General features: G+C 35.3%; 1 protein-coding gene across 1 annotated transcript; it reads right to left on the reverse strand.

Annotated features, from left to right (window-relative positions):
• Positions 1-2,044: 2,044 nt before the first annotated feature.
• On the reverse strand, positions 2,045-9,700 carry LOC129263728 (uncharacterized). The gene is made up of 4 exons (XM_064101045.1): positions 9,295-9,700; positions 8,002-8,107; positions 6,832-6,990; positions 2,045-5,181 (listed from the first exon to the last, which is right to left on the reverse strand). Exons 2-4 carry the CDS (start codon positions 8,069-8,071, stop codon positions 4,256-4,258), a joined length of 1,155 nt encoding a protein of 384 aa, XP_063957115.1. The 5' UTR covers positions 8,072-8,107; positions 9,295-9,700; the 3' UTR covers positions 2,045-4,255.
• Positions 9,701-11,228: the final 1,528 nt, after the last annotated feature.

Raw genomic sequence — 11,228 nt, forward strand, 5'->3', positions numbered from 1 at the left:
CAAACCATCGCTACTCGAGCCATATTCAGCTCATCCCATCTGGTTTACATATCCTTTTCAGGACTTAACTCACTTTCAAGAAAATACTTCTAATTTCCTCTTTTCATCGTATCTCGTCTTTCCATTTCAATATTTCTGCCTGTATTTCCTCCCCTTCTTCATATTACACATGGTGAACCGTAAACCTTCTCCACGTAATATAAATTATCTACATGATTGCACACATTCTTACAATAAAATGACAAAATCTAAAATACAATTGTATGGCATGACTAGATCACAACATTTATAAGGTGCTGAAGAAAAATGTTTCTATTAAAGCATTGGCAAAATTTATATAATTGAGACATGAACATGCAATTTTTTTTCAGCCACTCGGTTCACGAACTGAAACATCAAATTCATGCAGCATAATAAGCTCAATTTCATAGAGATTTAATTTTTTTTTACGATCGTATATGAACAAAGTTTAACCTAATGAAATTATACACATGCATTGATTACTCTACATGGATGTTAATCATACAGAAGCTTAAGATATCTACTTGGTAAAATAAGGATATATTTCATCTTGCCATGTCAACTTAATGGCTTTTTAATAAGGTTTCTTTCCCAGTTGACTTGTTAGAATTTATATATTGTCAACATAAGTTGACTTGGAAAGATATAATGTATGTAACCATGTCAAAGTAAGTCAGATTGGAAAGATATAATGTATCTCAACATGCCAACATAAGTCGACTTGGAAAGATATAATGAATCTCACTTTGTCAGCATAAGTCGATTTGGAAAGATATAATGTATGTAACCATGACAACATGAGTCAACCTGGAAAGATATAATGTATCTCAATATGTCAACATAAGTCAACTTGGAAAGATATAATGTATCTCAAAATGTCAACACCAGTCAACTTGGAAAGATAAAATGTATCTGACTTGCCAACATTTGTTGACCTGGAAAGATATAATGTATCTTAATATGTCAACATTAATCGACTTGGAAAGATATAATGTATCTCAAAATGTCAAAACCAGTCAACTTGGAAAGATAAAATGTATCTGACTTGCCAACATTTGTTGACCTGGAAAGATATAATGTATCTTAATAATATGTCAACATTAATCGACTTGGAAAGATATAATGAGTCTCAATATGTCAACATAAGTCGACTTGGAAAGATATAATGTATCTCAATATGTCAACATAAGTCAACCTGGAAAGGTATGATGTATCTCACCATGTCAACACAAGTCAACCTGGAAAGATATAATGTATCTCACCATGTCAACACAAGTCAACCTGGAAAGATATAATGTATCTCACCATGTCAACACAAGTCAACCTGGAAAGATATAATGTATCTCACCATGTCAACACAAGTCAACCTGGAAAGATATAATGTATCTCACCATGACAACACGAGTCAACTTGGAAAGATATGATGAATCTCACTTGCCAACATTTGTTGACCTGGAAAGATGTAACGTAACTCTGTCAACATAAGTCGACTTGGAAAAATAAAATGTATCTCACCATGACAACATGAGTTGATTTGGAAAGGTATGATGTATGTAACCATGTCAACATAGGTCAAATTGGAAAGTTAAAATGTATCTCACCATGTTGACTTAATAAGGCTGTTTCCAATATATCTCATGATCTTCTCCTAAAGTAGATCACCATGTTCCAGCCATGAACATTGGGAAGGAGTCAAATCAATGTATAGGTCTCTCAATATGCCCCTATTCCATTACATACAATGTCTGGTTTACTGCTAATTAGTTTCATTAATTAAAAAAAGAGAAAGGATTTACATTCTTCATTCAATGGCTGAGTAAAATTTGTCATTATGATTCCTAGAAATAGTTTCAAAATTTTTGGTCAATTCTTGTTAAAAGTAACCTACCTAACAATACATAAAAATATCACAATGATTATATGTATAGAGTGTACATAAAATATATAAGGATATGACCACTATTATATTGGACCATGTACTTTGTGATGGTATAAGATAATTGACAAATGAAATTATCAATAGTATTCAATATACAATTATTTTGTAGCAAGTTTTGTGTAAGTCAGTAAAATTACAATTAAAAAATTATCTATTCATTATGAACTTTCTATTTATTTCAACAGTCCCACATGTGCATTCTGATATTCTATCTAATGAACATATTAATAATATTCAATATAAAATTATTTTGTAGCAGTGGCAAATGTGTAAGTCAGTCGATTTACAATCACAGAAAAGTACATCTATTCATTACGAACTTCATTATATCAACAGTCCCAAATGTGGATTTTGATATTTTATGCAATGAACATTATCAGAACATACATGTACCTTATTGAATAGTCCCATGTGGGCACTTGGATGTCCAATACTTACATGATTTGTACATTAAGTTGTACATTGTACATGAAGTTGATATACATTAATTTGTCAGTATACATTTGATTACAGTATATTCTATTTATTTCATCAGTCCCACATTTGAACTAAACATACTTGTATTTCAAGGCACAGTTCCTTGTAGGGATTTGAATGTATTTCCTAGAATAATCCCCTATGTGCATTATGGTATTGTATTAATTTGTCCGTCCAGTGCATTCTACTACATTCCTGTATTATTAATTTATTGATCGGTATGCTGAGCGTATAATTTACCCTTGTGCATACAATCCCATCAAACCTACTGGTACCAATTAGTCTCTGTACAAGCCTAATCAGTAGTCGGCAGGGTAAGACATAGCTGTATCTATTAAAGCTAATATATATTTCAGTACATATTGAAGTTAAAACGTGAATGAAAAATTATTGGGATAATTAAGCATCTTGGCATGATTCTGTTCAGTTTGCATTTTATGATTTTCAAGACCATAATTTTGATAGACCATGATTGATGAAACCTACACACACACTCACACCAAATTTGACTTGGGTAGCTTTGTGTGGTTCATATTCAACTGATTGGAACCAGTCCAATCAACACCATTATCAATGGGGCTATGTACATGTATATAGGTATGTATCCATATTGCATGCCAGCATTAATCCATTCCCACCAAATCTAGGTTAGGCAATCATATATAATTTGAATGCACATCTAGCCCAATCACAGAGCTCAACATTCAGTGTTTCCATCATAGTTTATTGAAAGCTGGCTCCTGATTGGTCAAGTGTATGGAAAGTTGCAATCAAAATATAAAATGTATTCAATATAAATTAATTATATGTATTCAATATGAATTTATTTCATGTTCATGATTTTGCTAATATCTTGATGAAATATGTGTTCATTATAGAATTTGATCTCTTATGTGGCATTAAATTCAATATGTTATGTAATAGATATTACTATTACCCTGTTATTAGATTGACCTTTAACCTTGAATGATATACATGCATAGGATAATTGGTACTATGTACATATCCAATAAGTTTTTGTTTTCCTCTCTGTTTGAGTTACTATTCAGTTTGTTGTACATGTCTAAATAATTTATGAAAATATATAATGATGTTGTATCAATATTATTTGTTTGTCATGAATGTAAAAAAATGGTTTGGATTGGATTATTGTTATTATATTGGTTTACTAAGAATAGCACAGGAAATACCAGCCAAAAGGCTGAATTACATTCAGTTTACAATAGACATGATATATGCAGACATATAAAACATACAGCATAACAATATAATAATCTTGGAAATTCTTACAACTACAAAAGTAGTTATGCAAATGATTCAAAGATAAATTGAATGGTTTTGATTGGCTGAAATAGGTGACGTACTTTGACCACAGAGACAGCCACAGAGCTGCCAACTTTAATATTTACCTATCGGGAAGAATTTACAAAGGAAGGAGGGAGATCTTTTTCAATTACACACAAACCAATAAAAGAAATCAATGCATGAATCAGGGAGATGATGAAAATCTGCAGTTTTTCCTTAAAAAATCAGTCAATATACAAGGATTAACCCTGACAATCGGGGAGACCTGGCAGCCCTGCAATTAAACAATTATGACTTGTAAGCTGTTGATCGGGAAAACCTGCCGGTCTTTCCGATCTTTGATTTTTAGCAGGAATCCGGCGAAAGAGGGCGCTATGCATATTTTCATAGTGGCTTTTCTGCATTTTATTTTCCCATTGGTTTGCCTATGATAAAAGTATAGACTTGGTATTGATAAACCACTTGTGAGTTCCCCACTGAGAAAAAGGCAGCTCCCGCATTTGACAAAATTTTTTATTTCTTGTTGTCTATGAGAGAATTCCAGACATCCTTATGATTAGGGGTAGAGCCTTTGCTAAGATTGTTCATGATGTTGGTGATCTCTGGAGCAGATTTCACTGCTCCTCTCAGGTCCAAAGAATTAAGACCATCAATAAGCGAAGGCATGCTCTGGAAATCAGTGCTGACAGACTGCAATGCATCTCCTGCAGAGGCATCCTGTCTCGGTGGCACCATTGCTCCTGCATCACTATGAGAAGAATTTACAGGAGTGGCCTTTGACAGTTCCTCAAGCACTATGTCCGTGATCTGATCGGTGAGATCTGGGATGAGCTGCATCAGGTATCGCTGTAAAATAGAGGAGCATACCTTGGCGATATGCATCTTGAGCTGTTCACTACCAGGATTAACGACAGAAGCAAAGCCCTTTGGAGGATGGCTTCCTGATTGCTGGAGACTTCTTCCAGAGGTTCCAAGGTTGGATTGAGCTCTCGGTGCTTCTGCTTGATGCTGACGCTGGTTCAAAGCTCCATCTGGAACAGAATCATTCAATAACAAAACCTGTTGGCTAGCTCTTGGAGATGCTGGAATGCTTCCAGCTTCCCTAGTTACAGGTCCCAACCCTGTAACTCCTGATGGGACCGTGCCACCTTGACCTTGATTCTGCGCCCAGAACGCTGCACCTTGCACCGCAGTCTTGTGCTTGCTGCTCTCATAGTGCTGCTTTGCAGAAGACGGTCCTGTAAACTTCTTCTGGCAGATCTTGCATTCCAAGGGGAGGGGTAATCCGTCTCCTGCAGATCGTCCAGATTCTTGAGCCTGGACTGCCTTCCGATGTTGCTTACCAGTGTAATGCTGCTTGGCTGGCTCCAATCCTGACAGATCAACCCTACAAACCTTACAGAAGAACTGATCCTCTCTGCTGATTGTGCCACCTGGCCCTGAAAAACGGGGGAGTGTAAAATTAACACCATGACCAAAGTCTATCGCTTTACCTTTAAGTTTAAATCCTGTTCATGCCTCCTTTCTCTTTTGACTACCCTGCCTCTCTTATGCAGTAATCTTCAAAGGGGTCTGCACCCTATCTCATAATAATGATAATAGTCAGTTCTTGTATAGCGCATAACACATTATGAATAACGTCTCTACGCGCTTCCAAAGGACTTGGATATTATTACCCTGGCTGTAGCTCAAGCAGCTTTTACGCACTCGGCATTTCAAGGAATAAATTCCTGCCAGGTACCCATTCACCTCACCTGGGTTGAGTGCAGCACAATGTGGATTAATTTCTTGCTGAAGGAAACTACGCCATGGCCGGGATTTGAACCCACGACCCTCTGTTTCAAAGTCCAGAGACTTAATCCACTGGGCCACAACGCTCCACGATTGGATCTCCAACGCTCCATTTATTGCATCTCAAAGATGATATTAAACCTGGATGCACTTTATTCAGAATGAAGAAAATATTCTAAGTGGTATTGAAGGAGAATGTGGAAGCTGTCAAGTGAAGATGCTTCTCCTAATTGATTTGGGAGTTTATTGCATTCAGGGACCGATCACCTATATATCTATAACAAAACAAAATATCGACAGGACTAAAAAGCCACTTAAAGGTAAATGCCAGTTGTGGTAACGATATCAAAATGGGTTCGTACAGAATCCAATGAAATGACCACCAAAGTGTCTGTTTGTATAAATAAAAAATATGTGCCAAAGGATTCTGGAAGAAATTGTGTAATTGCTGAGAAATTAGCAAATAAGCACAGGATTCGGGTCAAGCATTGGGCCGACATTCAAAGCAATGATAATAAACTGTCCCACGTGCGCTTATCTGTGTTGGTGATCTTCAGTGTGAACATTTTTCAGCATAGATTTCAAGATTTCACAAAGTTCAGTTTATGTAACTGTACCAGATCTAGATCCTCGATGATATACTGACAATTAAGCCTGGTTTTACAGACTTTCTCATGAAATCAGTGTTTACTGCAACTACTGGCATTTCTCTTTAAGAAAAGTTGGCAATAAAAAAGAACAATGCTACAGCTAGTCCTAACTACATTGAATGTATTGACCACTGGGTGATATGCATTCTTCAGTAAGTTCTTATTTTGTTGAAACACTAGTCTCCCATGAGCACCAGGTTATGCAAGATGAAAATGTTAAAAGAGTTTGCCAATTCAAGAAAACCCTTCTAGAAATTTGACAAGGTGATTTTAAAAAGACTTGGTGGAACCAGTAAAAGTACCATGGCCTTTTACCTCGCCCTTTTGTTTAAACTAAAAAAAAGGGAAATATTTTTTTAAAGTCCTCTACATTTTTTCACTCCTCTGAACTTGATTTTTTAAATTCAGTTTAATTTTTAGTAAGCACTTTTTTTCATGTCTGCCTCTGAACCCAGCATTTGTTATCGCCTGCCACTTTGATGACCCTTATCTATGAATCTTGGTGGGTGTTTCATAAAGCTGTTTGTAAGATATGAATGACTTTATGCATGATCCTGGTGACCCTTTTCTTGTGCTAAATGATATATCCCTGCATATTTGATTTAGTACATAAGGCACATGTTTCAGTCATGCATGACAAATTTTTACCTGTAGGAGACTGGTAAAGAGTGTTTCTGAGTAATCCAAACTGGGATGACGATGATGACGAGGAATCACCGCTTCCTGATGATGATAATGATGGTACTGTCGAAGCTCCACCTACAGCAGGGTCAAAACCAGTAGGAGAGGTACTGCCACCTCCAACATCTGATATGAATAGAAACAATAGAAAGTATGTAATACCAAGTGAGTGAAGAGTATTATTTTTCCTAGCTCAGAATGGAAAAAAACCATCAACAATGGTGACACAACATTCATGACATTTGCTCCGATCTTGATATCAAGGAGAGCATAGGGCGAGATTTAGGATTGAAATAAAGTTTTTGGTTCAGAATAATGTAAAAATAGGATTAGGGTTTATATAGTTTTGGAGGTTAGATCTAATGTTTTACTTAACATGCAGATTTTCCATGGGAGCAATTGTCGCCGGAGCAAATGTCATGGAACCTCAACAATATCTAATGAGTTGGACGTATTCATTATTTATTAAACCCAGTAAGACAGATATGAACACAACCATCAGTGTCTGGTAGGGATAAGTGTAAATAGAATTCATGGGACATGTGGGAAAGGAAGGAATGAAACAAGAACAAGACAGCAACAAAAAGAGGATCAGCAAAAGGATGAAGTATAAGAATAGGAGGAGGAAGACATGATACAGAATTGAATGGAGAATAGTTATTAGTATAACAGCTAACAGATGGCAAAACAGAAGAAAATGGGGTAAAGAAAGGGAAATGAGATATAGGTGGATAACAATAAACAAGATGAGGAGAAAAATAAGTAGAAAAATGAGAACAGAAGAGGAGGAGGAGGAATAAGAAGAATGAGAAGAATATTAATGTGAAAAATAAAACGAAGGGGAGGGAAAGAAAAAAGGGAAACAAAGTAAAAGATAATAAAGAAAACAAGAAGGGGTGAAGGAGAAGAAAAAGAAAAGAGAACAAGAATGAACATGAGACAAAGGGGTAAGACGAAAATGGGAAGAATTGCATGAAAAAAAAATGAGAAGAACATTCAAGAGAGGGAGAGAGAAGAGAGAGACGATAGGGCAAGAGACTAGAGAGAACCTATAAAAAACATGCAGTTCACATTTTACATAATAAAAAGAAGAAAACAATGGAGTTGAAAGAGAGAAAAAAAAAGAGTAGTACTCACTTTCTTGGTTGTTAGATGTTGACATCCAGTGTACGTTGTCACCACTCTTGATGCTATTAAATAAAGCCATTATGGTCGGAGATAAGAATCACACCCTCTCAGAATCCTACAAGAGAATTAGTGGTGCTCAAAAGTTAGTGAACCATAATATTGACATTTTTAAAGTATTCAAGTTCGGCCATGTTTCAGATATAATTTTAATTATGAAGTCAGGTGATGAAATAAAGTTTGTTTCTCTAGGCTCGCAGAACATTATAGTGTTGTTGTTGTCTATATTCAAGACTCAGTATGAATTATGTTACCGTCAGGCTTGAAACTACAAACAAATGTAAAAAAAAGTACGCCTTTATTTTTTCTCTAATAGCTATTAGGGATCTTTTCTACATCGAGGTTTCTCCATTAATAATTCCCAAACTTATTATTTCAGTTAGATTTCTCACTTAGAAAAAAATATATATTGTGTTGTTTGAGAATAGCAATCCCATAGTTCCATACTGCTATATCAAAGGGGAGCAATATTAAATAGGTGACATATGTTAGGCTTGCAAGCAAATATTTTTTTGGGGATGTCAGTCTGTTGAAACTTGCAATTTTTGCAGTGGCCGTTTCAATTTTCATATTAAATTTTCAATAAAATTAATTGACTGTAACAGGTTTACAAACACTTATTGTGCTATTTGTTATTCTTCTAAAAAGAAGACTTATCTATATATTCCATAATAATACCCATGGAAAGTATTTCTTTAAAGAAAATCTAATTCACAGATGTTTATCCTAAAGTAATGCCCTTTATACTATGTACATGAATATAAGTTTTCTGTTATGTTTATGGTCAATAAATGATAATTAAAATTCAATCCAATTAGATTATCCCATTTCAAAAACAATGTAAAAATCATACAGTATATATAAGACTACATATTAACAGTAAGCGTAAAATAATAAATGGCTTATTTAAATAACCCCTATGTGAAATTCAATACAATTAGTAGCATGAAAAAAATGAAATTACATAAATCATTAGAGCGGAATAAAAATACTTGTGGCAAGAAAAACAGGAAAATTTGATTTTAAGAGATAGTATCCAAGCTGGACCATATTTTTCTAATAATAATAACAACATTAATAATAACAACATCAATGATTAACAACATCAATTAATAATGATAATAATGCTAATGATAATAATTTAGAATAGGTCTTTTGCTTCACCATGTAAGCACCATGGGTTCACAAACAACTTGCAAATATATAAACTTTACAGGATTAAATTAATGTAGGATATAGATGTACCTTTGCTAGTATTCCTGGCAACAGTACAGTGGATAGAACTGATCCGGGCAACGGCCGCTAAACTGCTGTGGGGAAGTCCGGTGTGCTGCGTACGCAGAACTCGTTCTTGTATTTGTAATAAGCAGACCGTATTGAATTGGGCCAGGGACTCCGGAGTCTGGAATTGACTTCAAAAGCCTCGAACTCATTCACAGAAGTAGTAATGAAAATGTTTCTTCTCCTTAATTTTTCTACAATGAAGTCTGCTTCCTTCAATCTTGAAATTCTCACAGTCTTCGGCAAGTACCCGTTGTATATTTAGGCGTGTACATATGTTTTGCTTTTTTATTTGCTGTACGGAGTTGTAAGCGCAATTTCACCCAGACTGTTTACAATCTGGGCGGACGCGTCTGGGGATTCCCCGAGTGCTAGTCTAAATACAGTCGCGGAAAACTATTGCGCTTTTTTATTCGTCATTGAGAAACGTAATGCTTTAATTTGAACTTATAGTATTAGTCTGAAAACGTATATAGCCTAATTATCCTACACCGCCTCAAACACGCTCTTTATAATCATGCACACACAAAAGCACCCCCATGCAACCTAGCTCCTTCCCTCTGTTTTCTTTTTTCTTCTCTTAATTTCTTTCACTCCCGAACCCCCACACAGAGTGACTTGAGGACAACTACATAATTTTTACATAATGGACAATGTGAAAACACGATTTCCATGCACATTATAAGTGCCACGGACCTACTGCGACACAGTATATTTTCCCGGTTTATTTCCAATTGGTCCAATTAAAATTTGTCTTATTGCCAAATCGTCTACTATCATTTGATCTATCATCAATTCGTCCACTATCCACATGGTCGAATAGCCATTTCGTCCACTCACCACTTCGTCTAAGAACCAGTTTATTTATTAGTCCATAAACGTACATTTGGTCTAATTGAATCAGCGTTAAATGGCCAAAATCAATTAAAATAAAATGGATATTAGACCGACTGGTTATTAGATGAAATGGTCATAGACGACCTGGTGATATTAGACGAAGTGATTATTGGACCAAATGGTTATTGCACCAAATGGTTGATAGACGGAATGGCACTAGACTAAAAGAAAGTAGACCATGTGATGAGTGGACAAGTAATAGACGAATCGGCATGGTAAACAATTTCCCCCTGGGATTGCCCCGTTCCTCCTAGAAACGATTTTCATTAAAGGAGAATGAAACTCTTGGAGCAAGTTAGCTTTTGTGAAAGCAGAAAAATCAAAGAATAAGATCAACAAAAGTTTGAGTAAAATAGGACTAGCAATAGAATAGTTATGAGCATTTGAATGTCGAGATCACTAATGCTATGAAGATCCTCATATTGGCAATGCGACCAAGATCTATGATGTCACAGATGAACAGCTCTCCCCTTTTGGACACTGAAAATATACCCCAAAACATCTCTTTTTGCTCATTCTAATCATATGACAAACGATTCATCAATGATATAATGTTGTGAAACCTCTGTACTTGTCCTCTCATAAAGAGAACACCTCACCTTGTGATAGACTCTATAAAAGTGAGAATATAAGTGAAATAAGTACTAAAGTAATGAGGGAGTTGTACGTGTGTGACATCACAGATCTTGGTCGCATTGCCAATTGGAGGATCTATATGGCATTAGTGATCTCAATATTCAAATGCTAATAACTTTCTTATTATTCATTCAATCTTCCTCAAACTTTCAACAATATGTTTCTTTGATTTTTCTCTTTGATATGGATTCAGCTGGTTTCAAGGGTTTCATTCTCCTTTAACATTAAAATGAATATCCTAATTTGAGTCAAAGTAGTTCATATCCAATAAACACTAGTGAAGAATTCTGATATGATTATAAGAAACTGTGTTTTATTCATCATCAACAGCAGATTAACGCAGAGATATGAATTATATAGTTTGA

Source organism: Lytechinus pictus, chromosome 6 (assembly GCF_037042905.1).
Source record: "Lytechinus pictus isolate F3 Inbred chromosome 6, Lp3.0, whole genome shotgun sequence".
Lineage (NCBI taxonomy): Eukaryota > Metazoa > Echinodermata > Echinoidea > Temnopleuroida > Toxopneustidae > Lytechinus > Lytechinus pictus.

Excerpts from the sequence above, each read along its gene's own strand:
- LOC129263728 (XM_064101045.1), bottom strand. The coding sequence starts at position 8,071 with ATGGCTTTATTTAATAGCATCAAGAGTGGTGACAACGTACACTGGATG. Across the intron at positions 6,991-8,001 it reads AACATCTAACAACCAAGAAA|ATGTTGGAGGTGGCAGTACC; the intron begins GTGAGTACTACT and ends TATTCATATCAG. Across the intron at positions 5,182-6,831 it reads TCTTTACCAGTCTCCTACAG|GGCCAGGTGGCACAATCAGC; the intron begins GTAAAAATTTGT and ends CCCGTTTTTCAG.